The 27,830-nt window shown below is 41.4% G+C and overlaps 3 protein-coding genes across 7 annotated transcripts in view; 2 read left to right on the top strand and 1 right to left on the bottom strand.

Moving 5' to 3' along the window:
• The window catches only part of fbxw4 (F-box and WD repeat domain containing 4), a 146,170-nt gene extending 141,657 nt beyond the window's left edge, over positions 1-4,513 (top strand). For all 3 annotated transcript variants that reach the window (XM_072557234.1, XM_072557233.1, XM_072557232.1), the window contains 2 exons: positions 2,164-2,305; positions 4,226-4,513. In XM_072557234.1, coding sequence (XP_072413335.1) covers positions 2,164-2,305; positions 4,226-4,363 — 280 coding nt within the window. In that variant the 3' untranslated portion in view covers positions 4,364-4,513. The remainder of the gene's footprint in view (positions 1-2,163; positions 2,306-4,225) is intronic.
• A 1,936-nt stretch (positions 4,514-6,449) lies between these two features.
• dpcd (deleted in primary ciliary dyskinesia homolog (mouse)) lies at positions 6,450-14,201 on the bottom strand. Of its 3 annotated transcripts, none has more exons than XM_072557239.1 (6): positions 14,119-14,201; positions 13,424-13,504; positions 11,277-11,401; positions 10,913-11,046; positions 8,176-8,278; positions 6,450-7,164 (listed from the first exon to the last, which is right to left on the bottom strand). In XM_072557239.1, exons 1-6 carry the CDS (start codon positions 14,180-14,182, stop codon positions 7,060-7,062), a joined length of 612 nt encoding a protein of 203 aa, XP_072413340.1. In that variant the 5' UTR covers positions 14,183-14,201; the 3' UTR covers positions 6,450-7,059. The 3 variants fall into 3 exon arrangements, with proteins under 3 accessions (XP_072413340.1, XP_072413339.1, XP_072413341.1); XM_072557238.1 differs by lacking the exon at positions 14,119-14,201 and adding an exon at positions 13,947-14,047; XM_072557240.1 differs by lacking the exon at positions 14,119-14,201 and adding an exon at positions 13,613-13,876.
• A 161-nt stretch (positions 14,202-14,362) lies between these two features.
• Positions 14,363-27,830, top strand: part of poll (polymerase (DNA directed), lambda) — a 40,469-nt gene continuing 27,001 nt past the window's right edge. Inside the window, exon 1 of the mRNA XM_072557231.1 lies at positions 14,363-14,381. The gene's annotated coding sequence lies outside the window, so the exon portion shown is untranslated. The remainder of the gene's footprint in view (positions 14,382-27,830) is intronic.

Raw genomic sequence — 27,830 nt, 5'->3', positions numbered from 1 at the left:
TGTCTTTATCAACGCTGAGACAGTTTGAATTGCTGAGCTGCCTAATGCTGGCAGTGGTTCTCATTATGCATGTTTGCTGTTCATTTCCTTCCACACACCCCTAAACAATACACAAACAACGAAAACAACTTCCTCATGGCATTACTTGAATGTAATTAGGAAGGAAACTAAAGGTAACCATGAGGGTAAAACAATGGACAAACGAGAAACATGCTGGTGGAAAGGGCAGTGAAAGCAGATTTAGTAATAGCTTTCAAAAGTGAATTGGACAAATATGTGAAATGGAAAAAAATTAAAGAGCGAAGGAGGGAACTAACTGAATAGCTCTTTCGAAGGTCTGACACAGGCATAATGGGCTGAGTTGCTACCTTCTATACCATATTATTATGATAGTCCTCCTCTCCACCTGTAACAGAAAACCTTAAAACAATGAAAGGTGTGAGGTGCACCGTAAAACAGCTATCAAGCCTGGACACTGAGCACAGAAGCCAAGTATAACTACAGTATGAGACTTGCATTGTTGCCCTCACCTTGCTCAGCAGCCTCCCGTGTGGCACCTTATCAAAGGCCTTTTGGAAGTCTAGATAGACCACATCCACTGAGTTTCCCCGGTCTAACCTACTTGTCACCTCTTCAAAGAATACCAACAGGTTTGTCAGGCATGACGTCCCCTTACTAAATCCATGTTGACTTGTTCTAATCAGACTCTGCTCTTCAAAGAATTTAGAAACCTCATCCTTAATGATTGATTCTAGAATTTTACCAACAACCGAGGTTAGGCTAATTGGCCTATAATTTTCCATCTTTTGTCTTGATCCTTTCTTGAACAATGGGGTTACAACAGCGATCTTCCAATCATTCGGGACTTTCCGTGACTCCAGTGACTCTTGAAAGATCTCAACCAATGCCTCCGCTATTTCCTCAGCCACCTCTCTCAGAACTCTAGGATGTATCCCATCAGGGCCAGGAGATTTATCAATTTTAAGACTTTTTAGCTTTTCTAGCACTATCTCTTTTGTAATGACAACCATACTCAACTCAGCCTCCTGACTCCCTTTAATTGTTGGGATATTACTCATGTCTTCCACTGTGAAAACTGACGCAAAGTACTTGTTAAGTTCTCCTGCCATTTCCTTATCTCCCATCACTAGGCTTCCAGCATCAGTTTGAAGTGGCCCAATGTCTACTTTTGTCTGTCCTTTGTTTCTTATGTATTGAAAGAAACTTTTACTATCATTTCTAATATTACTGGCTAGCCTAACTTCATATTTGATCCTCTCCTTTCTTATTACTCTCTTTGTTATCCTCTGTTTGTTTTTGTAGCCTTTCCAATCTTCTGATTTCCCACTGCTCTTGGCCACTTTATAGGATCTCTCTTTTTCTTTAATACATTTCCAGACTTCCTTTGTCAGCCATGGCTGTCTGATCCGTCCCTGGATAATCTTTCTTTTCTTGGGGATGAACCTCTGTACAGTGTCCTCAATTATACCCACAAACTCCTGCCATTTTTACTCTCACTCGACTAAGTGACAGGAAACCGTGAGTAATGGTAAATGATTGTTTTTAGACCGAAGGAAGATGCGTGGAGTACTCAATCTCGCACCCTGGGCCAGAAACTATCCTTCAAAAAGCATAATTAAAAATTACTTTTCCATTCCCATTATTGCATTGTCACTTGAGATCTTGTGTATTCTTTTGCTGGCAAGTTTTCAAGGGTATATCAATGATGTGCTTCAAAGAAGTACTTGTTAGACTGGAATGCACTTTGTGATGTCCCAAAGTAGTGTAAGTCACTGGGAATGAAAGCTCACTCTTTAGAATTAGGATCCCTACAGTGTGGAAACGGGCCCTTCAGCCCAACAAGTCTATACCGGCCGTCTGAAGAGAACCTTGCTTCCCAAAGCCCAGAACTCTCACCAACCCTTCATATTTTTCTTCAAAAATCACATCAAAAACTTGCTCATCTTGTTTGTTTTTTCCTTTCCCAATATCTCTCTTTCCTTTTTTTACTCACCATTCATAGATAACTTGTGAGGAACAGCAAATCTATATTTAGAGTGCTTACAAAACCATGCAGTACTTTTGAGATCAACAGTTTTGCCATCTCTTCTATCAGTCCTGGATTTCATACCATCACTGTTCTAACCTGTCTGTCTGTTGCAGGCGCAGTGTGATGGAGTGGGAAGAACCTCATGACAGTGCACTATACTGTTTGCAGACAGATGGAAACTTCATGATTGCCAGTGGCTCATCCCGCTATGGTGTTGTGCGTCTCTGGGACAAGAGGCAGACAAAGAGTCTACAGGTAAGGTTGGTCCAGCTTATGCTGAGAATGCTAATGTCCTCTGGCTTTCCAGCACTCTACCACCATCTTTTCTGAGTGCTGACCACCTATTGGTGCTTCACCACAAATGCCATTTTGTCAGAACCAGCTGTAACTTAAGGAGATAACACTCTCTTACTTCAGTTAATGAGATTGTGGGTTCAAGTCTCCCACTGACGAAGCACTGCAGTCATAGTTGTTATCTTTCAAATGAAATGTAAACCAAGGCTCCACCTGCCTTCTCGGGTAGATGTAAAAGATATCCTTGACACTATTTTGTAAAGTAGTATGGAGGGCCTCCCCAATGACCTGGGCTGATGTTTATCCCTCAATCAACAAATTATGTGGTTATTACCTTACTGCCTTTGGAGGAACTTGCTGTAAATTGTCTTGCATGTTGCTAAATTACAACAGTGATAATACTTCAAAAAGTGCATTGAAGTAACATGTTTGGTTACATCTTCAGATGGTTAAAGACGCTGTAAATATGAATCTAGTCAGAAAATGCTGCCAAGCTTTCTGACTTCAGGAGAATGATGCTCCTGACCTTGATCCCTCTATTATCCACAATTTCCTCTAATCAGGTGCAGGAAGCTGGCCCAGTAACAGTTTCCATTTATAGCTAAGAATAGGTGACTTCTTTCCAGCCTCTCTAATGGTTTAGTATCATAGAAAACAGTGAAGTTATCAAATGACATCAAGCCATTCAGTCCAACAGGTCCATGACAGTGCTTATACTCCATAACAACCTCCTTCCACCCTATTATACATCATTTTATCAACAGAACCTCCATTTCTTTCTCAGTGGTGTTTATCTACTTACTCTTAAATACATCTCTCTACTTATTTCTATTAATCCTTCTGGTAAAGTCATCTCTCTGTGAGAGAGAGAGAGAGATGATAGGTGGTGATTTAATCTGAGGATCACCATGTCTCAGTTGAGGAAGAGTGTCCTTCATGGTCTCCTCAGCTGTTAGATTGGTTAGCTCAGTTGCCTAGATAGCTGACACCAACAGCAGGGTTCAATTTCTGCCCTCTGGTAATGAATTTCACATTGTACAACTCTGGATAAGGAAGCTTTCTTTGAAACTCCGGTTAGATTAATTCATGATGGTCAGGAGATGGTGGTAATGCTAATAATCCAGAGTCACAGGCTAATGCTCTGGGGAAGCAGGTTTAAATTCCACAATACCAGGTGGAAACTTAACAAAGATCTGAAATTGAAAGTTAGGTTGAGGAATGGTGACAGTGGGACTATCATCAATTGTCAAAAAAGTCTTGTCTGTTTCTGTAATAACCTTTAGGGGAAGACATTTGCTTTTACCTGGGCTGGCTGAAATATGACCCACAGCAATATAGTGGACTCTTAGCGATCCCCTGGAATGGTCTAACAAGCCATCCATTCAAGGATATTGACAGAGACAAGCATTAAAAATGCCAGTGACACTTATATCCCATGAAAAGAATCTGATGTTTATGGCCCCTAGTTTTGGACTTCCTTAAAAGTGAAAATGTTTTCATGGCTACTGTCAAACCTCTCGATAGGTCACCTTTTCTAGCCCAACCTGCCCAGTTTTTCCTTATAGTTGTACCCTACAAATAAGTAGAAGAAATACTTCAGTAATTCACGGTTTCTATTACATCAACACCTATTCCATATAGCACTCTCTTCATGCAAAATATAGCCACGGTTAATGGGGCGCTCATCGGTGTTCAGTCACCCATTAGAAATGGGAGATGTTGCTGAGATTCTGATGTTCCAGCAGAGGGCAGCAAACATGAAGATTAAAACAGATTGTCCTGAACAGTCTGTTAACCTTATGTACTGGAGCATCTTCTGTGCAAATAATACCAAAGCACAGGTTGTGGAACTAATCAATGCTTTGTTTCCTTTTTCTCCAGGTATTTTTCCTTTCCTCCCCAAGCAGCAGTAGCCCAGTATACTGCCTTCGATTTACTACCTCACATCTCTACAGCGTCTTGGCCCATGCACTTTACATGTTGGATTTTACAATCTGTGACCAACAGCACGGGAAATAAATGGGTGAGAACACTTAAAGTGGGGATCCCAATACTGCACATCAGAAGCCAGCATGCTGTCAATTGCTACTTCAAGACAAAGCCTGCTCATTCACATCCAACGCCGCAATTCCTTAAAGAATCGCATTTGCAATAAATTTTATACATGAACTGACTCCTGTTATTAATCTTGCCTGAAGAAATTGTAGCGATGTGATGTTTGAAAGCAAAAATCCTTGTTCTCCAACTGGATACTAAGCTTGTGTCTCAATGATCCAGTGCTTCACATGTCGACAATCATAGCCAATTTCTGAATAGCTTAATCCCATAAACACCAACTGAAAGATAATCATTAATACTATTCACCAATGGCATTTCAGAGAGGAACATCGGACCATTAGCCTGTGCAAACTTTCTGCTAAGACACTGGCTGGAGAAGTTTGTAAGCAGACAGGCCATTGCTTCTTTTTTCAAAGTGGAAGTGGCAGTTCGGAGACAGTCACACATTGTGTCTTCAGAAGAGATGCGAAAAATCTACCTGGATTCCTGTTCCTATCATCTTGTCTCTTTGCTCCTTGTGAACGAAACTTGAACTTGTTATTTATATTTGTAGTTCAACATGTGGGTGTCACTGGCTAGGCCAGCATTTATTGCCCATTCCTACTTACCCATGAAAGACTTGAGCTGAATAATAGCTTTCTGGGTGAAATACCAATGCACTGCAAGTGCCTGTATCCCACCCAAGAGCAATGCTGTCCCATTAAACACTCCTGGTTCAGGTGTGGATAAAGAGTTAAACTCCTTATATTCTTTCAAACTAAAAGTAAAGCTGTCTCTACACTGTCCCCATCAATGATTAGTTATTCAGTTCAGCCTTTATCTAAAAAATTTATATCCACATCTATTCCTAAACCAGAATGATTTTGTACTTTCTACAGTCAGATAAAGGACCACAGCTATTGCTATGGACTCCCTTGCAGATGTTAGCAGTTCAAACTAATTCTGAACACAATTATTTCAGACCTGTGTACCACAGAAAATCAATGAAACCTTGATTCAAAACCTTATCCCAGGTTGAAATGCAGAACAATACTTTAGAAACAGTAGGCTGATAGAAAGCATTTGGATTACAAAAAGCAAGCCTAGAACTTAAGTACAATTGTTAATCAACAGCTGGAATTAATTGCTGGGGTGATTTGAGAGTCAGACCTTGAATCACTGGATGTTCAGAAAGGCAGGTTTGCTTTTCTTTGTAGAGATAGGGCTGAAGAAAACTTTACCTTATGCACAGCACTTGTCTAAGCAGAAATGTAATTTTTAAAAAAATTTAATAGAGGAGCCAGTAATGTGGGTGTCACTTCAAATCCTGCATTTTATCCTCTATTGTGTTGTCAATGAGAATTGAGGCTGAGATCAGTTATAACCCCACTCAGACTGATTTTTACAAGACGGACAGCTATGTAATCAATGTGTGATCCTTCAATGAAGTGAGAGAGAGGTTATGCACTTTAGTAGAAAAAACAGAGGCATAGACTATTTTCTAAACAGGGAATGGCTCAGAAAGCTGAAGTACAAAGGGACTTAAGAGAATCCTGAATTAAGATACCTAAGGTTAACATGTAGGTTCAGTGGCAGTTAAGATTGCAAGTATTCATTTCAAGAGGGAAAGAATACAAGAGCAAGGGTGTACTGAGACTGGAAAAGTCTCTGGTCCGAACTCATTTGGAATCTTGTGATCAGTTTTGAACTCCATTTCTTAAATGTGCAAGCCTTGGAGGAGGTTTGCAGGATGACCCCAGGAATGATGGGCTTTTCAAACGAAGATAGTTAAGGACTATGAGTCTGTACTCTGGAATTTAGGATGAGGAGATCAAGGGTTACAGGAGAAAGCAGAAGAAGTGTTGTCAAATACATCAGCCCTGATCAAATGTTGCAGCAAACCCAGTGGGCCAAATGGCCAATTTCTACTCCTAGATCTTATAGTCTTAGAAGGAGCATCTGCAAACATTTACATAAATGTGCCAAGGCAAACAGCCATTCATTAAAAATCATGCAATCAAAGACTGTCTGACCAAACAGCATCATCACAGGGTGAACCTCCAAAGTATAAAATTAAATTCTTTAATTTATAGATATACTGGTATTAGAGGATTTACATGACTTGATCATTGAGAAGGATTAACGTCTTATTTCCTTCCTTTGTCTTTTGAAGCACTTGTTCTGGGATACAGTGTTCCAACTGAGTTCTTTGAAACAGTCTGGTCTAGTAATTCTCCCCTCCCTCATTCTCTGTATCCTCTAACTTAGGAGAAAAACGAATAATTTCTCAAAGCAGCCAAGACATTAAAGGGTTGGAGGAAGATTCCGAGAGCAGCGTTCATTCTCTACATCCATCTTCCTTGGTTGGGCAACCAGGGGCTCCTAGGAGAACCACTGGAACAGAGTTCCTCTGCTAGAGAATTAGTCTGAGGGTTAAAAGAATACACATAGATTAAATATAAACTCTATATTTTCATCCCTCCAAAACCAGTAACTCATTGTTTTTCCCATTTAGTTTGTGACAATACATCATCCAATGTACTGACATTTGGGCCACATTTAGCAGCATGAATGCCACTCCAGGGTTGAAATCCTTGAGATTCTCCATCCATTGCATCTCCCAAAGTAGGATTCAGCCTTGCAGAGTTGATTTAGAGTATTTCAGATGGTGTTCAGATTCACTGTGTTTTACATTCAACATCTCCATCTTCAGCCACCTTCACTTTCTTCAGCTCTCGTAGCACTTCCTGTTCCAGCTGCAAGATTTCTGTAGGCTTTTGGTACTGAGGAATGAACAGAAATTGCAGTTAACGTATTTAAAGTATTCTAAAATCTAATGTGTCAACCACACATTTGCTGCAGTTTCTCTGCCCTCTCAATCTCAAGCACAGCTAAAGCCATCTACTACTTTATCATTCTTAACATGGAGAGACGATGGTATTATCGCTGGCCTGGTATTCCAGAGACTCAGCTAATGTTCTGGGGACCCGGGTTCAAATCCCTCCATGGCAGACGAAGGAATTTGAATTCAATGTTTTTTTAAATCTGGAATTAAGAATCTAATGAAGATCATGAATCTGTTGTTGATTGTCAGAAAAACCATCAAGTTCACTCATGTCCTTTATGGAAAGAAACTGCCATCTTTACCTGGTCTGGCTTACATGTGCCTCCAGACCCAAAGCAATGTGGCTGACTCTTAACTGCCCTGTGAGCAGTTAGGGATGGGCTGTAAATGCTGTCTAGCCAGCGATACCCTCATCCCCTGAACGAATGAAGGAAAAATGAACAAGCAACCCATATGTCATTTCTGGTGAAGAAATGTTTCCCTTGCTTAACTATCTAATTGGCATGGTTTCTCTTTAGAGTTCCTCTCCAAGCCACACACCATTCTGACTTTCAAATATATTGCCATTCCTTCACTATTGCTGGGTCAAACTCCCTGACTGTATTATGGGTATACCTGTATTCCAAGGACTGCAGAAATTCAAGAAAGTGGCTCACCACCACCTTCAAAGGCAATTAGGGATGGGAAAGAACAACTGACCTTGTAAGTGATGCTCTAATCTCAACAACATACAAAATAGAAATCTTAACTTTTAGTCCTCCAACTACCATTATATTATGCAACTATAGACTTTTGACATGCAGATCTCAGCACAACTTGTATTCTTTTCCATTCAGGTCATTTTACCTGAACTGGCTTCTGTCTTTATTCCCTCAAGTACAAGGACTGTGTAAGATCAGCAGACCAAGTATTACGAGGCACTGTGGTACAGATGTTGAATGGGACTTACTGTGATGATGAGGGTATTGTTGGCATGTGTGAAACTAAGAGCTGAACTATCCAGGGACAATCTACACCGGTCCATGTCTGGAATGTTAAACCTCTTGTAATACCTGGACGGAGCAAGAGGAAGATCAGTTTCAGCACTATACCTTTTTTTTTTAACAAAAATTTTAACCATACAAATAAAACAAGAACTTGTGTAATTGACACTTTTCATGTGCTCAGGATGTCCCCAAAGTACCTCAAAGTCAAGGAATTATTCTTGAAGTATAGTCACTAATAGGAAATGTAGCAACCAATTCATGCACAGCAAGTTCTCCAGCATTAATAAGATAATGAGTGGATAATCTGTTCTGGTGATAAATATAGTCATAGTCATAGAGATGTAAGCATGGAAACAGACCCTTTGGTCCAACCCGTCCATGCCAACCAGATATCCCAACCCAATCTAGTCCCACCTGCCAACACCTGGCCCATATCCATCTAAACCCTTCCTATTCATATACCCATCCAAATGCCTCTTAAATGTTGCAATTGTACCAGCCTCTACCACATCCTCTGGAAGCTCATTCCATACACATACCACCCTCTGCGTGAAAAAGTTGCCCCTTAGGTCTCTTTTATATCTTTCCCCTCTCACACTAAACCTATGCCCTCTAGTTCTGGACTCCCTGATCCCAGGGAAAAGACTTTGTCTATTTATCCTATCCATACCCCTTATAATTTTGTAAACCTCTATAAGGTCACCCTTCAGCCTCCGACGCTCCAGGGAAAACAGCCCCAGCCTGTTCAGCCTCATCCTGTAGCTCAGATCCACCAACCCTGGCAACATCCTTGTAAATCTTTTCTGAGCCCTTTCAAGTTTCACAACATCTTTCCAATAGGAAGGAGACCAGAATTGCACGCAATATTCCAAGAGTGGCCTGACCAATATTGATCAGGATACTGATATAACTCCTGGACTCTTCAAATAGAGCAGTGGGAATTTTGAAATCCAATCAAGAGCACGTACAATGTTGGTTTGACAGCACCTGTGAGAGTACAGTCTCTTGCACAACTGTACAGAAGATTCATTCTAACTTGCGTTCAGCTCTCTGGAGTAGAGTATGAACCCACAATCAAATTATTTCACAAATAAGTTTTTTCCAAGAGTGCTGCACCAAAGGAAGCAATATTAAGGGAGTTATTGAAAGATGCAAAGATTAAATAGGAGGTTATTGGGAAATAATGGTGTTGTGGCATCCTCACTGGACTGGTGTGCTTCAAGCTAATGTTCTGGGAATAGTTTAAAATTCCACAACTAGTGTAATTTAAAGTCAACTCATTAACAAATCTAGGATTGAAACCTTGATTGTAAGGGTCTTGTGGTATGGCCCTACCTTGACGAGAATGTCTGGATTCAATTTCCACCTGCCCTGGTCTTAAATGGGAGACCAGTTATTTTGGAATTGAGCCTAATTCCAGATTTCCCCATAAAATGACTCTCAGCCTGGACTCTTGGCAGGTCATGATGAGTCTCAGCCTGGTCGCTTGGTGGTATGTCGGCTGGTCACTCGGTGGCTCATGGTAGGGTTTCAGCTTGTTGTGCAAGTGGATCCTGACTGGGCATGTTCCTGAGGCATTAGGGGAAGATCAGACAGGCGGCAATTTCATTCAGCAGTGACGGTGGTGTCGAGAACAGACAGTTGAGGTCTTCCCAGACAGCAAGTTAAGTGGAGGACTCAAAAACTGTTGAACTTGTAACTTATTCCTTTATTTTCCTAATTTAAAGTACAAAAGACTTTAAACAATTACCAATTTCTACATTTTTCTCCTATGAAGTAACGCTTAACTTTTTAACTCTCATTTCTCTGGCAACTTAAGCTAAGTTTTTTTTGTACACAGGCACCATGTGTGGCGACATTGCACACTTTTCACTGAACTCCTATACTGGAGTACACATGACAATAAAATTTAAAACGTGAAATGTCATAACTAAAATCAACATCTAAGCTTCCTCACAATCTCATACATTAAGATCACCTGTCTTCTTAGAAACTCCACCGCGTATAGGCTCGAATCTCTCCTCAAATCAAATATGAATCAGAATTGCCTCTTGCTTCATGTGGCTATATTGCATTGTCCTGGCACTTCATCAGTTCAAAGCAGCTTTGGAGTCCAATAGCATTTCCATTTGTGAGAATGAACAAGTTAGAGGCCCTTAATACAAGAGGATTTCTTGTTGATTATCAGGGTGAACTTCTTCACTCATTGTTGAGATTATGGGGCTACGCAGAGAATACCGAAGGTAAATATTATAGGCACATTTAAAGAAAAGCTATAAAAATGTGAAAAAGACAGGAATAGAGGTTTGACGTATTAGAGTTACATGAAGTAGAATGGATTACTCAAATGGAGCAAAAACAACAGCAAGGACTGGGTGGGCCTTTGTCTGTGTCATATATTCGATGTAATTCTATGTCTGGATTCATCCATAAAGAATGGGCAATGTATGAGGTCGTGGAAAACAGACTGCGGTCATGGAACACATACTCCATCAGGATTAGCACTGGCGAAGAAAGGTTTAATGAAAGGGGAGGAACTGACAAAAGAAATCCTTTATGTAAAAACAATTTTTTAAAAAACAAAAGAAGGAAAGTTGATAATAAAAAAAAAAGAAATCTTAAAACTGGTCCACAGGTTTCTCAAAAATGAGAAATAGCCCCAGCATAGAACTTTTAATCAGAACTGAAAAACAGAATTACTTTTTGTTTGATGTTCTCACAATGCAACATCTCTGCTCTGGGTCAATTGTGACGCTGTAGACTTTTTTGGGATACGGCAGATTTCGGATCCTCCACTGGAAGCTTGCCTTGGTGTCTTTCCTTGTGAAAATAGGCTGCAATTAAATGTAAAATTGCACACAAAATGTAAACATTTCAGTGGACTTCACAACAATATATTTATCACTTTGGGAGACAGAAATTATCAGAGCACCAAACACATATATAAATAGTGTATATTAAACACAAAAAGGAATGTATGCCCTATATCACAGAGGTTCATATACCTAATGCAAATCAGAGAATTCAAGCACATCATTTATGCTCCTTGTTTAAACCCACTTACATTGCTGCTATTCTCCTGTATCAGCTGCTGCTCCAAGCTTCCGAATGCTCTAGATGATGTATCCCCAATCTCAACCTGCCACTGCCCCTGGGATCCCAACTGACTCTTCTGTCTCCACTTTCTGACTGTGAACATCAAAAAAGTAACAATGTGATAAATATGTAAACCAAAATACAATATAGCATGCAACATTCTAAGGAAACCAATGATCTGCAAAAAAAAAAAGGCCCCTATATTCATCAGCCAAAAATGTACAAAAGTGTTTCATTATTGATAATCCCATCACTCACATTTCTCAGATAGCTAATCAGAAAAGGTGAATTTGCTCCTGAATCAAATGAAATGCTCTGTCCCAAAGGGCAGCAGTAAATTTGCAGACATCAATAAACTGTGCAGACCATTCCAATAACAGATTACTGCCATAATAAATGCTCCTGAAGCTTCAGTGATCATTGTGCTGCACAGCCAAAAGAAATGGTGTTACTCAACTTGTTCTGACTTTAAATTACCTACAATATCCCTAATGTGACAAAGGGAGAGGGAAAGGGCCTTCAATCTGTACTGAGCCTCATGCCTGTACCTGCCCGGGAAGCAAGAGATGGGAAGAGTGCATAGGGAACTTTACTCCATATCTAATTATATCCCTGAGCTGGAAGATTAGTTTTCAGATGTTCTTTTTCAAGGGGTGGTACCATCCCCACCCCCAGACAAACAGGAAATGACATCCCCAACCAACGTAAACCTAAACACATAAATAGAAAGTGGGCCAAGCCACCAGTGGTTCATCCGGAGGCTCACTGATGAGGTTATCTAATATGGTGATGAAACATCTGAAAACGAACCTTCCAGCTCAGTGAGCAAACCGTACTGTCAGAATAAGGATTTTCAGGATTAGTGGTGCTGGAAGAGCACAGCAGTTCAGGCAGCATCCAAGTAGCTTCGAAATCGACGTTTCGGGCAAAAGCCCGAAGCTACTTGGATGCTGCCTGAACTGCTGTGCTCTTCCAGCACCACTAATCCAGAATCTTGTTTCTAGCATCTGCAGTCATTGTTTTTACCCCATAAGGATTTTCAGTCCATCTTCAATGTCTTAATTATTTTCCCACATATATACAATATATCTGATAATGAAGAAGTCCCTTATGGCCTACCGCATGACTTGAATAATATTCAGACACAGGCAGAACGATGCAGGTCACATTTGTGTAACAGAAGAAGTGCCACAATGATCACTTTCAATAGGTGAAAACCCAGCCAAGTTCCTTTGACTTCCAATGAAAGTATCACTAATAAGTCTACACACCCCACCTAACATCTTGAGTCTGTCAGAGGCCAGAAGCTGAACAGGACCAGCTAAATGAATACACGATACTTTGCTATCTATTTGACTCCCTCAAAGTAGCTCTTCCATCTATAAGACTTGAGTGATTCACAATGCTTGCCTAGCATAATGCATACAATCTACAGCCTGCTCTGCAATAACTCACCAAACTAACTTCAGCATCACTCCAATCCCTGTCAGCTCTCACATCAGAGGTATTGTGGAAGCATTATCACCTCCAAGTTCCCCTCTATCCTAACCAAAACATTTGTCACTATTTCTTTGTCACTGGATGAGAATCCTAGAATCTTCCGCCATTGGGGAAACAAAAAGAGAAATTGCTGGAATAATGAAAGACTGGCAGCGCCTGTGGAGAGAAAGCAGAGTTAGCGGTTCGGATCAATGACTCCTTTTCAAAATGGGTCTCAGGATAGTCACTAACCTGAAACTTTCACTCTGATTTCTGTTCAGAGATACTTCCAGACCTGTGAGCTTTTCCAGCAATTTTTGTTTTTGTTTCTGATTTCTAGCATCAGCAGTTCTTTGGTTTCTTTTGTTTAGCAACCATTGTGGAAACATCATTACCACATGGACACCAGTGAGGACAAAGTTCATCAACAGAGGTTTAGAGCAGCTTGGGATGTCCAAATTATTGTAGCTTTGCCCTTGACAGCAACAACCCAAGGTTAGGAATTCTGAAAGTGTACAAAATTGATTTCAGTTCTATCTTAATGCACATTCTCAAGTTTACCAAAGAAACATAAAAGAAACCCTTTAACCAGCTTACTGCTATTGGAAAGTCTGCAGTGAACAATATGATCTTTACCTGCGAGTTGATCACTGGAGACTTCATACTCTTCTACCATTTCACTGCCATCTGGAAAGAGATAATGTACTTTCCTCTTACCTTGTTGGGAGCAAAGAGAAAGACAAAACCATATAAAGGAATCCGTTACAATTAGCACAGTGAAACAGGCTGCAAAAATACACTAGTTTTGCACTGAACCAGATTTACATTTTAAATCTTGATCCATATTGAATTGGTCTGAAGCCTGGCATTCAAGCTCTCCCAACCTCCAGCAAACTTGTTTCTTTTAACTGCCTTTTGCACTCTTTCCTCTCCTTAACGCTCCAGCACTTCCGACAGAGTTTGCATCATATTCTCTTCCCCATAGCATGCACTCCTTCACACAAGTGTTATGCCACATAAAGAGGCCATTTAGCTCATCAAACCTACACCAATTCTTGAAGTGAGCATCATTACCTAGTGCCAAACCCTTGCACGTTACTTTTATTCCAATTGTCATCTTGCACACCTCGAACTAACAATTTACTTAAGTAGTCTGTACCCTGCACTTGTTCGGATCCGTTGTCTGATGCTCCCTTCCGAAATCCCCAGGCATCACTCTTGTGCACCACTGCTGTCATTATCAACCTTTTACCTTTTTCCCTTTTCCTTTTCCCTTCCTCCCTTCCTCACCCCCTCTCCCGCCCCACTGCTGCCTTTACTTTCCCCCTCACCATCCTGAATAACTGCTGTTTTTCCCGCCGCCCTCAGACGCTCGAGCCAGCTCTGCGCCGCCATGTTGCTGCGCCGTTACGGTTTCCATGGTGACGCGGTCGAGCGGCAGTTGCACTGATTTCAAATTTAAAAATCTGCGGAATCCAATTACCTCTTTCTTATTATTTCTTTATTTAGGCCGGCGACAAACACAAATATAACTTTTTATAATTTTTTAATGACCGGAAATGACTGGTCTAAATATTTCCATTTCCGGTCGGGGGTGAGTAACTTTAACGAGATTTTGGTGAAAAATGGGACGTTTCTGTTATTAAATCTTCTCTTTTCCTGTTTAAGACTGATTGCTTTCCTGTGTTTTGGCGAAGAGTCAGTAGACCTGAAAAGTTAACTCTGATTTCTCTCCGCAGATCCTGCCATTACCTGCTGAGTTTCTCCAGCAATTTCTGTTTTTGTCTCAGATTTCCAGCATCCACATTTCTTGGTGGTTTTATTTTTATCTTCCGTCCTTTTTGCGCTCTTTTGATAATTCTTTTTCAAAGGGCCTATTACTTAAACTACTTCAGATAGGCATTAAATTAATAAAACCACAAGATGCAGGAGTAAGCAATTCAGTCAGTGTTTTCTGATATTCAGTGAGATGGTGGCAGATATGATCATTTTCAACTCCATTAACCTTCCCTTACCTCCTATAATCCTTAATTCCCTTATTAATTAAAAAATCTATCCATTTATCTCAACCTTGAATATACTTGATGATTATGCCTCCACAAGCTTCTGAGGTAAAGAATCCCAGATTCATTACCCTCAGGAGTGTAAGAAACAAACTTAATAAAATTTAAACGACACCAACAAATCTGGAAACAAGACAATTTACTACGAACTTGCAAGTATGGGCTTCAATTGCATAAGCAAATGAGCAAATTAGAACTCCGGTTAGTGTACAGTTCTACCCTTTGAGGTCATCTCTCCAGACTCCTAATTACCCAATCTCTCTTACTGTGCCATACCACTGCCCAGCTGCACTCCACCCTTATTACTTCCCCCTTCCCCAGGTTGGCAACCTTCCTCTCTGTAAGTGCTGACACACACATTATTTTGTTGACAGTACATCAAGATCTGGTTTAACATTTTGTATCAATTCTGCTGGTACATTCCATCCTCGGACATTTCATTAACTTGTATCATTTTGTATATCCCAAGCATTTCAGTTATCTCAACTTTTTGCTGAAAACATAATTTTTTAAAAAAATAACTTATTTGCTATAATCATTACACACCAAAGTTAGTATTTAATTAACCACAATTATACACTGAAAAGTAGCGATGCTCTTCTCTAAATACCTGCAGAGTTAATAGTTCTCTTGCTGTACCCCTTTTCTGTATGTTTTTTCTATATCTGCACAAACAGCACTTTTCCCCATTTCTAACAATTCCCCCATTTCTTTTCTTTTACCATTTGTTGTTTTTGCAATTTTATTTTCTGCCCTCTTTTCACCCTATGGTGCTGAGGTTCACAATATGGCCATTTCTGTCCTTCTAAGTCTGTCTTTTTTCAAACTCTAGGAGTAATCTGCTACTCTCTCTTTCTTGCGTTTGTGCTATTGTCATGACCATTATTGATTGTTGTCCTCCCAAAGACATTACCAGCTTAGTCATTATCCACTTTAACACATTAAACCCTATCAATAGACCTACTATTATTAGTAATACGTAAATGCCTAAATTAACCAACCATTTTCCTCAACCAGTCAGTCCCCAGTTGCCCCAACTCCATCCTTCATCTTTTCGGAGTTCATCCCCAATTTCTCTTATGTTGCTTATCTTTTTCTTTACTCTTTCTGCCTAATCTTCCACTATGGAAGAGGTGTCTGAGATGAAGGTGCAACATTCCTGACCAATCAGAGTACAGGTTCCCCCTTTTTCGGCCAAAAGATAGTCCAAATCCATTCGATTCTGTAAAGCTGTTAGTCTTGTGGCAATCATTTCAGTGGTTATGGCCGATATTTGGGACTGAGTTTCTCCCATTATGTCGTCGATTTCATTAATTCAAGTGCAGCCGCCAGTTTCTGTATTTCTACCTCTGCCCTTGCAGTACCGTAGTTTGGGAATAGTGTCCACAACAGACGGTCTCCTTCAGAGACCTCTTGGGTCTTACGTCTTATTCCCCCCTCTCTCAGATTGTGCTCATGTTTTTCTAATTGGAGGTGAGGAACTATATAAGCAAGGTAACAGCAGCCACTCCAGCTTTTCTGACTTTGAGGCAGTGTTTCATCAACATCATAACATGCATGCCTTCCTATACATTCGGTTACGCGAATGTATTTTTCCCCGGGAATAAATGGATAGGCCTTCAGGCCGCATACCCAATATGTTCCATTTAATATAAGGGGAACGGGAGTGGCAGTGGCTAGGCTGGTGTAGATGCAAGATGATTTTCCTAACTGGAAGGGTGCGGTGTCATTCTGATTACAGAAATAGGTGGTATTTACTGCTCCTTTCGACGGGGAAACTCTAAGGCCATCGATACCCCTGGGTTTTCGGGGCCTGTCTAGGGAACCATTCTGCAAAATTATATTCACCCCTGTCAAAACTCCACTTCGTATCATTTGTGTCCGAGTCAAATTGTTGTACTTCGTATACTTCTTTTTCTGTGAGCGGTATTACCGAGGTAGGGATCCCAGATTCGCCATGGTGTGGGATCTCTGCACAGACCCAACAGTTGGCAAGTCCTTTTTGTTCGGCGCAATTTTGGTATAGTGAAGTGAAGTGATTTTTCCTGCCTCCTTGAACAGTTAATACTACTAACATTATAATACTATACCAGTACCCGCCCATCTCTGACCCCTACCTACCAACCTGTCTACCTGTCCTAATGTTTTAGGCGTCAGGGAGAGGTGAGTCCATGCAGCCCTTACAATCAGTAACAGTCAAACGTTAAAAAAAGTCTTTTGTCTCAGTTCATTCCTTCTTTCTCAGCTTAACTTTCAGAGGGTTGTCTGTAAGATGAGCTTGCCACTCCGCCGATGGGGCATTCACAGGACCTTTAACACAAATATGATGACTCCACCCTTTCTCAGCAGTCCGGATAGCTGTCTCAGTAGTCAGGAGGGTTAGGAATGGTCACTCCCAGCTTGGGTGCAGCTTGGTATCTTTCCAGGTCTTGATCAGGTCGTATCTGATGTGCTGCAAACTCAAGTGGGGTGTCTGTACCAACAGGCCTTTATTCCTAAGAATAGATAATGAAGAACCAAGTGCCACAATATAATTTTTCAAAAACTTGTCATTAAACTCAGCTGTAGGCACTTCTCCTTTCCCTCCCAGAAATGGTAGCCCGAACATCATTTCATAAGGAGGAAGGCCGATATCACTCCTTGGGGCAGTCGAATGCGTAGTAGCACAATAGGTAAACATTTAATCCATGGTAATCGAGTGTCTAGGAGTAGTTTAGATAATTGCTTCTTTATGGTCTGATTCATTCATTCCACCCGTCCAGAGGAGGGTGGGTGCCAAGGGGTGTGGAATTCCTAAGAGATCTCTAATCTTGCCATTACTTCTTGCAAGATATTGGAAGTAAAATTGCTACCTTGGTCTGAGTCTATACTTTCCATTATTCCATATCATGGGATGATATGTTCAAGGAGGGTTTTCACCACTCCTTTTGAAGTGGCTGATGACATTGGGAAAGCTTCCACCCGCCCGGTTAAATGGTCTACTAGTACTAACAGGTACTTCTGTTTTCCTATTGGGGGTAGTTCGGTGTAATCCACCTGTATACTTTGGAAGGGTCTCAACCCTGGGTTTCTTCCTCCTTTGAGCCCTTCCCTTACTATTTTCTTATTGATCTTTTGACAAGTTATACATCCTGTGCATATCTGTTTTGCCAACGTATATATTCCCTTACATCCATATTTTCTTAATACTGTGTCACACATGGCTTGAGCACCCCAATGACTACCCTGATGTAAGGTGGCTAAGATGTTTCTCATGACTGGTTTACTCAGTAATTCCCTCCCATCCGGGAGGATCCACTTTCCTTCAGTTGTTTTAGTGGCTCCTATTTCTTGGAACTTTTTTTCCTCTTCTGTGTATATGGGGTTCACAGGAGAAGGGTCAACTAAGGGTGTAAGAATCTGTATCCTTGTTACTGTATGGTTCATAGCTGCCTCTTTGGCTATCTCGTCTGCTAGCCAGTTTCCCTTTGCTTCTAGAGTATTCCCTTTCTGATGCCCAGGTACATGGACTATAGCTATTTCCCGAGGTAATTTCAAACTTTTCAATACTTGTCCTATTAACTCTTCATGTACTAACTCTTTTCCTCGACTATTGATTAGTCCCCATTCTTGCCATATCTTTCCGAAGGTATGGACTACCCCGTAGGCATACTTAGAGTCAGTGTAAATTGTCCCATCCCGTTTCAAAGTGTTTTAAAGCTTGATTTAATGTGTACAATTCACAGGTCTGGGCTGACCATGTGTTAGGCACCCGGTCTGCCTCCACCATTTGGTTTTTGTTACCGTCCACTACTGCATATCCATTGTGTCTTTTTCCTTCCACTACTCTCGATGACCCATCTATAAACAATCTATCCCGTCATGTAAAGGTAGATTTCTCAGGTCCTATCTAATTTTGGTTTGATATTCTATGATATCTAAACAGTCGTGCTCTAGTTCTCGTTTGTCCAGAGGTTCTCCCTTCCAAAGAAAGATAGCTGGGTTTAGACAGGTGCCTGTTGCTAACACGAGGTCATCTTTCTCCATCAGGATGGCCTCGTATTTTAGAATTCGTGAATCTGTCAACCATCTTCCTGCTTTTTGGTTTAACACAGTTCTGACTTGATGGGGAGTGCTAATTACTAGCGCTCCTCCAAAAGTAAGTTTCCGACTTTCTTCTACCAATATGGCAGTTGCTGCAATTGCCTGTATACATTCAGGCCATCCCCTTGAAACAGGGTCCAGGATTTTGGACAGGAAGGCTTTGGGTTGTTTATTTCCCCCTCCTTTCTGGGTTAACACTCCTAAGGCTGCTCCATCGTTTACTGTCACAAAAAGGTGAAATGGTTTCTCTAGGGAAGGAAGGGCTAATGCTAGAGCTTGTATTAGACTACGCTTCAACTCACATAACCCTTCCTTTTCCTCTTTTGTCCAGTACAGTCCTTCGTGTTCTGATTCTGTCAGTTTGTAATATAACCTCTTCGTTTTCTGGGCATAGGCTTCTATCCATAATCTGCAATAAGCCATCAGCCCCAAGAAGTTTCGTAATTCTCGTTTGGTGTTCGGGAGAGGCAGTTCTACTATCCCTCAAATTCTTTTGGGGTTAATGCGTCTAGTTCCCTCACTAATAAGGTGTCCTAAGTATTTCACCTCTTTTTCTGCATATTGCAATTTATTCTTAGATACTCTTAAACCCTGTTGCTCTAGGAAATTCAACAGTCCATTGGTGGCTGAACTTACATCATTTCTCTTTTGTCCTGACACAAGTAGATCATCCACATATTGCAACAAAGACGTCTCCTGGGGCATTTTATATTGTTCTAGGACTTGTTCCAGTACTTGCCCAAATAAGTTAAGTGATTCTGTGAATCCCTGGGGAAGTACCGTCGATCAGAACTTGTTTTCTGCCAATGTATGGGTTCTCCCATTCAAAAGTGAACATGTCGCGACTCTCTGGGGCTAAAGGACAAGCCCAGAATGCATCTTTTAAATCTATTACACTAAACAAGCAGTGATTACACGGTATCTTACTAAAAAGGGTGTATGGATTGGGCACCACTGGGTGCCATGTCCGGACCAGTTGGTTCACTAATCTGAGATCTTGTACCAGTCCGTAAGTTCCATTTGGTTTCCGAATGGGTAGTATTGGGGTATTAAAGGGTGACATGCATGGTTCTAATAGCCCTTCTTTTACTAGAGAGTCTATTACCAGTTGTAAACCCTTGCGCCTCTCCAATGAAACTGGATATTGGTTAAGCCTTACTATTTTGTTCTCTTGTGATAGTGTAATTACGATGGGATTAACGTTTAAATGACCTGTGTTCCGGTTCTCGCCCACACGTTAGGATTTATCTGTTCTTCATCACTAGTTGTTAGTTTATTTATTGTTACAGTTATTGAACTATTCTCTACTCCAGTCTTCAAGTTTAACAAAATTATTAAATCCCTATCCAAGAGATTGTTTCCAACTTCAGGAATACATGATAGTTGTCCCGTCACTCCTTCGTTATTTCCCCTTATTAGGGTCGGCTCAAAAATGGGCACTAAGAATCCTCCACCTTTTACTCCAGAAGCTCTGAGACTCTTATTAGTTAATTTACACCGCCAGGTCTAAAACTTAGGGATGACCATGCCACTCCCGTATCCACCAAAAATACTGCCTCCTCTCCTTCAGGCTCCACTTTTAAATTTATCAAGGGTTCCCGGTGGGTTTCAGGAGGAAGGACTCCCCTATCCTTCATCAAAAGTCATCAATGTAACTGCCTCTCTTTGTCGTCCTAGTTTTGGACATTGCCTTTTAAAATGCCCTACTTTTCCGCAGTAATAACATCCTGCCTGTTGCCTTCTTTCTCTACAATCTGCTCTCTGTCTCTCTTATCCTCCCCTGTTGTTTTCTGGTTCTAACCTTCTCTTCGTAATTTCCTCAACCGCTGCAACCATTATTCTAGCCTTCTGTTTTTTTTTCGTCTTCTCTTTTTACATACACTTTCTGTGCCTCATGTAACAATTCTTCCATCTGTCTTTTACTCCATCCATCTAATTTTTGTAACTTCTTTTGTATGTCCGGCCATGATTTAGTCACAAACTGGACCTTTAAAAGTCCCTGAGCTACCAGATCATCGGGATCCATTCCCGAATATTTTCTAGTGGCCTCTTTTAGTCTCTGTAAGAATGCTGACGGGGTTTCAACTTTCTCCTGTCTCATTTCAAAGGCTTTCACAAAATTCTGAGACCTAGGTGCCACTTCTTTAACACCCAAAATGACCAATTCTCGAAAGTCTCTCATTTCTCCCCTATCGTGTTCATCCATGCCCTTCCAACGGGGATCCATGTTGGGGAATTTGTTTTTGGCTGGTGTTACTCCCTTACCCAGCGGATATCTCTTTTCCCATTCCCTTACAGCAGCTCTTCTAATCATACCCCTCTCTTCTGAAAATAGTGTCCCCAGGATGCTCATCATTTCACTCCATATATACAAATTCGGCCCCAAAAATTTATCCAACTGTTCCGCCAATCCTACGGGGTCTTCAATCAAACTTCTCATTTCTTTTTTAAAAGTTCTAACTTCACTACTAGTCAGTGGTACATTAACATATCCGATTTCGCCATTACCGACAGGTACTTCTCTAAGAGGATATATTTGTGCCACTGCCCTGCCTATGTCCCCCTGTTCCCTCCTTTTCACTGCTGATCGGATTTACAGGGAAGTTTTTCTCCTGACCTTTTTCATTTCTTGTACTGGGGTGGGGGGGGGGGAGGTGGTGGGTGCGCTGTAGGAGAAGGGGACGACGACGTCGATGGACCATTATTGTAGCAGTAACAACCGCTACCTACCCTGGTCGACCGGGTTTGCCTAACCCAGTCGCCCAGAACCCCGGATCCCCGGATATATCCACCTGGCAGCAAATACCGCCGTTGGTTACCCGGACATATCCACCTGGCAGCAGTAATAACCGCTGCCTACCCTGGTTGACCGGGTTCGCCTAATCCAGTTGCCCGGAACCCCGGATCCCTGGATATATCCACCTGGCAGCAAATACCGCTGTCGGTCACCCGGACATATCCAACTGGCAGCAGTAACAACCGCTGCCTACCCTGGTTGACTGGATTCGCCCTTGTCTTAAATGTGCAATACCATATTGTGAGATTATGCCAGTGGACCTAGAACCCATAACCTTTAATCCTGTTATTGATTAAAGATTTGTCTATCTCAGCCTTGACTTGAACATGTGGACCAAATGTAATGTAAGGAGTCATAGTTTGCAAGGGATAGTAAGTCTGCATCCCTGTTCAAGAAAGAGATATTTGGTTATGTATAGCTTCAAGGTCACCCTTCCACAATGTGGGGTAAGGTGAAGAGGCAGGTCACTGTGAACTATCACAGCTAATAGAATCCACGCTGTTGACTTTATTCTGTGCCAAATCTAATTATTTAGCCCACTGTGCTTACCAACCCCATGGGAATTAATGTATTGTAGCCAAAATTGCCAATGGCACAAAGATCGACAAGTAAGTTGTCAAGAAAGATGTAAAGTTATATAGTTAGGTTATGTGATTAGGCACAAATTTGGCAGATGGAATATAAGATGGGAAAATGTAAACTTGTCCATGTTAGCAGGAAGAATAGAAACCCAATATACTGTTTAAATGAGAGATTGCAGGACTGTGAGGACCAGGGAATCTGGGTGTCCTGACACATAAAGCACAAAAACATTAGTGTGCAATACAGCAAGTGACTAGGAGGGCAATTACAATGTGGTTATTTATTGTAAGGCAAATGGAATAAATAAGTATGAAAGTTTTACGGCAGCTGTACAGAGCCTTAGTGAGACCACATCTGGAGTACTGCTTACAGTTTTGGTTGCCTTATTTGAAAAAAATGTATAAATGCATGGAGAAGATTCACATGACTCATTTCTTGTAATGTATCAGATCCTGAGGGAACTGAATAAGGTGGTTACCAGGCAGATATTTTCTTTTGTGGGGTGACTAGATGATGGGACACGGTTTCAGAACAGGCAGCATCCTGTTTAAGGTGGAGTCAAGGTGAAATTTTGTTCTCTCAGAGAGTTGTTAATCTGTGGAATTGTCTTTCCCAAAATTTGGTGGGTGCTGGGTTATTAAATACATACAAGGCAGAGTTAGATTGATTAACATGGATGCCAAGTATTATGAGGTACAGACAAAAAGGTGGAGCTGAGTGAACAACCAGGTCAGTTGTGATCTTTTTCAGTAGTGAAGCAGATTCAAAGGACTAAGTGATCTACACCTATGCCTAAGTCCTATCTCTGAGGGAAGGCGATGGCCTAGTGGTATTATTGCTAGACTGTTAACCCACAAACCTATATATAATATTCTGGGGACCCAGGTTCGAATCCTGCTGTGGCAGATGGTGGAATTTGAATTCATTTAAAAAAAAATCTGGAAGTAAAAATCTACAGATGGCTACCATTGTTAGAAAAACCCATCTGGTTCACTAATACCCTTCAGGGAAGGAAATGTGCCACGTCACCTGGCCTGGCCTGCATGTGACTCCAGATGCACAGCAATGTGGTTGATTGTCAATTGCCCTCTGAAATGGCCTATTAAGCCATTTATTTGTACCAATTGCTACAATTGAGTTGGAGACGCCCGTGTTGGACTGGGGTGTACAAAGTTAAAAATCACACAACACCAGGTTATAGTCCAACAGGTTTATTTGGAAGCATTAGCTTTCGGAGCGCTGCTCCTTCATTCACAATTGCTACCATGTCTCTAAAAAACGAAAGTGGATGGATCACCAGGCATTGACATAGGCTCCGGAAAAGAAAACAACAGAAACAGCCCTGTTGACCCTTCAAAGTCCTCCTCACTTACATCTGGGAGCTAGTGCTAAAATTAGGAGGGCTGTCTCACAGACTAATCAAGCAACAGCCTGACATAATCATATTCACGGTATCATTGCTTACAAACAATGTCGCAGACACCACCATCACTATCTCTGGATATATCCTGTCTCATTGGCAGGACAGACCTAGCAGAGGTGGAAGCACAGTGGTATACAGTTGGGAGAGAGTTGTTCTGGGAGTCCTCAACATTGACTCCACACCCAAAGAAGTCTCATGGCTTCAGGTTAAACATGGGCAAGGAAACCTGCTTCGGTACTGATGAATTGGTACTCCTCCATGTTCAAAAATGGTTGGAGGAAACACTAAGGATGGCAAAGGTACAAAAAATTAGAAAAATACATAATCTGTGGAATGAAACACAGTTTCAGCTCAATGACTTGTTATACATGAGTTGCATTGATAGATTGGAGAAGTTGGGAATGTTCTCTTGGAGGAGAGAGGGCTGAGAGTAGATTTGGTCGAGGTTTTCAAAGTCATGACGTGTCTGAAAAAAGTAGATAAGGAAAAGCTGCTCCTCTTGGCAGAAGAGCTGAGTACCAACCAAAATAAACCACGGTTACTGTGGTCTCCTAATCTTGATTCCTTTAGCATTTTTCCAGATTTCCTTGTTATGAAATTGGTTTTGAGTCTGGAGCTGAGTTTTAGGCCTCCTCAAACTACAATGTGTCATAGTCATAGAGGTTTACAGCATGGAGACGGACTCTTTGGCCCAACTTATCCATGCCACCCAGTTTTCACAATTAATCTAATCCCATTTGCTTGCATTTGGTCCATATCCCACCATACGTTTCCCACCTATATACCTGCCCAAATGTTTCTTAAATGACAAAGTTGTACCTTCCTCCACCACCTACCTCTGGCAGCCCATTCCAGACACTCTCCACCTTTTGTGTGAAAAAGTTGCCCCACTCGACTCTTGTATCTCTCCCTTTTCACCTTAAAACTATGCCTGCTAGTTTTAGACTCCCCTACCATGGGAAAAAGCTGCTGACTATCTACCTTATCTCTGCCTCAGTCTGGTACACTCCAGGAGAAAAAGTGCCAGCTTATCCAGCCTCTCCTTATAACTCAAACTTCCAGTCCAGGTAGAATCCTCATAAATCTTCTGTGCACTCTTTCCAGTTTAATAATATCCTTTCTATAGTAAGGTGACAGAACTACATGTCGTAATCCAAATGTGGCCTCACCAAAGTCTTGTACAGCTACAACAAGATGCCCCAACTCCGATACTCAGTGGTCTGACTGATAAAAGCAAGCATACTGAAAGCCTTCTTCATTACCCCATCTACCTGTGACTCCACTTTTAAGGAACTATGAACCTGTACCCCTTGATCTCTTTGTTCTATAAGACTCCCCATTAATTGTGTAAGTCCTACCTTGGTTTGATCTGCCAAAATGCAACATCTTGCATTTATCTGAGTTAAACTTCATTTGCCATTCCTCAGCTCACTGGTCCAGTTGATCAAGATCTCAACATATTTCCAGATAACTTTCTTCACTGTCCACTATACCATCAATTTTGGTGTCATCCGCAAACTTAATAACTATACCTTCTAAATTCTCATCGAAATCATTAATATAAATGACAAATAACAGTGGACCCAGCACTGATCCCTGTGGCAAACCACTGGTCACAGGCTTCCAGTTTGAAAAATAACCATGTACCACCACCCTCTGTCTTCTACCTTCAAACCAAGTTTGTATCCAATTGGCTAGCTCTTCCTGGATCACATGAGATTTAACCTTACCCAACAACCTACAGTGCGGTACCTTGCTAAGCTCCATGTGGGCAATGTCTACCTCGCTACCCTCATCTACCTTCTTGGTCGTCCCTTTTAAAAACTTAATTAAATTCATGAGGCATGATTTCCCACGTATAAAGCCATGCTTACCATCCCAAATGAGTCCTTGCCTCTCCAAATACCTGTAGATCCTGTCTCTCAGAATCCCCTCTAACAACTTAGCCACCGCAGACATTAGGCTCACCAGTCTGTAGTTCCCAGGCATTTCCCTGCAGTCTTTTCCAATCTTCAGGCAATTCACTCATGTTTGTCAATGATACTAATATTTCTTAGTGATTTTTGAGAAGATTTGGAGTGCCACAAGGATTGGTGCTGGGTCCACTACTTTTCGTCATTTATATAAATGATTTGGATGTGAGGATAAGAGGTATAGTTAGTAAGTTTGTAGATGACACCAAAATTGGAGGTGTAGTGGACAGCGAATAAAGTTGCCTCAGATAAAATGTGGGATCTTGATCAGATAGGCCAAGATCTGATCTGAGAAGTGGCAGATGGAGTTTAATTTAGATAAATACAAGGTGCTGCATTTAGGGAAAGCAAATCTTAGCAGGACCGATGCACTTAATGGTAAGGTCCTAGGGATCGTTGCTGAACAAAGAGACTTTGGAGTGCAGATTCATAGCTCCTTGAAAGTTGAGTCGCAGGTAGATAGGATAGTGAAGAAGGCGTTTGGTATGCTTTCCTTTATTGGTCAGAGTATTGAGTACAGGAGTTGGGAGGCCATGTTGAGGCTGTACAGGACATTGGTTAGGCCACTTTTGGAATATTGTATGCAATTCTGGTCTCCTTTCTATTGGAAGGATGTTGTGAAACTTGAAAAGGATCAGAAAAGATTTACAAGGATGTTGCCAGGGTTGGAGGATTTGAAATATAGAGAGAGGCTGAACAGGCTGGGGCTGTTTTCCCTGGAGCATCGGAGGCTGAGGGGTGACCTTATAGAGGTTTACAAAATTATCTTAGATTCTTAGATCTTAGATTAGAGGGAAATGGATAGGATAAATAGACAAAGTCTTTTCTCTGGGGTGGGGGAGTCAAAAATTAGAGTTTAGAGTGAGAGGGGAAAGATATAAAAGAGACCTAAGGGGCAGATTTTTCACGCAAAGGGTGGTGTGTGTGTGGAATGAGCTGCCTGAGGAAGTGGTGGAGGCTGGTACAATTGCAACATTTAAAAGGCATTTGGATGGGTATACGAGTAGGAAGGGTTTGGAGGGTTATGGGCCGGGTGGTGGCAGGTGGGACTAGATTGGGTTGGGATATCTGGTCAGCATGGACAGGTTGGATCGAAGGGTCTGTTTCCGTGCTATACATCTCTATCACTCTTTTTGCATCATCAGGTTGATGATAAGTGTGAAGCGCTTTATCGGAGACTCTCACTGATTATGTCAGCTAGAATGGTGATGAAACATCTGAAAATAAACCTTCAAGCTCAGTGAGCTAATGTATGTACTAATATCTCTGCTAGTGGCCCCGCAATTTCCTCCCTAGCCTCCCACAAGGTACTGGGATATACTTCATCAGGTCCCGGGGATAGATCTACCTTAACGCTTTTTAAGACTTTCAGCACTTCCCTTTCTGTAATGTGGATTCTCTTCAAGACATCACTGTTTATTTCTCCAAGTTCCCTAACATCCATCCCTTTCTTGATGGTAAGTACCAGTGAGAAATATTCATTTACAATCTCGCCCATCTCTTGTGGCTTTGTTGATGTTTAAGATAAAGTTAAAAATCACACAACACCAGGTTATAGTCCAACAGGTTTATTTGGAAGTATTAGTTTTCAGAGCGCTGCTCCTTCATCAGGTAGCTTGTCAATTTTTATTGCTTTAATCTTATTGCATCAATCTTTAAGATACCCTACTCTCTCCCTAGTTTCTCTTGCCTTTCATATACTTGTAGAATCCACTTGTATACCTTACCTGCCAAAGCCATCTTGTGTCCCCTTTTAGCTTCCCCTGCTGATTTCTCTCTTAACTCTACTCCAATACCCTCTATATTCCTCAAGAAATTCACTTGATTTCAGCTGCCTAAAAAAAGGCCTTTTTTTTCTGGTTTTGAGACCAGGACCTCAATAACTCTCGTCGTCCAGCGTTCCCTTCTCCTGCCAGCCTTACCCTTCACACTAACAGGAAAATGCTGGCTCTGAACCCTCTTTCATTCAGCTTCGAAGGGCTCCTACTTACCAGACATCCGTTTGCCTGCAAACAGCCTTTCCCAATCAACTTTTGAAATTTCTTGTCTAAGACCATCAAAATTGGCCTTGCCCCAATTTAGAACCTTAACTTGTGGACCAGACTTAACCTTTTCCATGGCT

Source organism: Chiloscyllium punctatum, chromosome 38 (genome assembly GCF_047496795.1).
Source record: "Chiloscyllium punctatum isolate Juve2018m chromosome 38, sChiPun1.3, whole genome shotgun sequence".
NCBI classification, from domain to species: Eukaryota; Metazoa; Chordata; class Chondrichthyes; order Orectolobiformes; family Hemiscylliidae; genus Chiloscyllium; species Chiloscyllium punctatum.
Note: the sequence above shows the minus strand (reverse complement) of the source record. Positions and strands in the feature narration are given on the sequence as shown.

What these genes read in the sequence shown, in the direction of transcription:
- dpcd (XM_072557238.1), bottom strand. Translation starts at nt 14,025, where the DNA reads ATGACAGCAGTGGTGCACAAGAGTGATGCCTGGGGATTTCGGAAGGGA. An exon ending in TACAGGAGAATAGCAGCAAT is followed by an intron (nt 11,047 to 11,276) that starts GTAAGTGGGTTT and finishes ATTTAATTGCAG; the next exon opens with CCTATTTTCACAAGGAAAGA. An exon ending in GTGAGAACATCAAACAAAAA is followed by an intron (nt 8,279 to 10,912) that starts GTAATTCTGTTT and finishes TGCTCCGTCCAG; the next exon opens with GTATTACAAGAGGTTTAACA.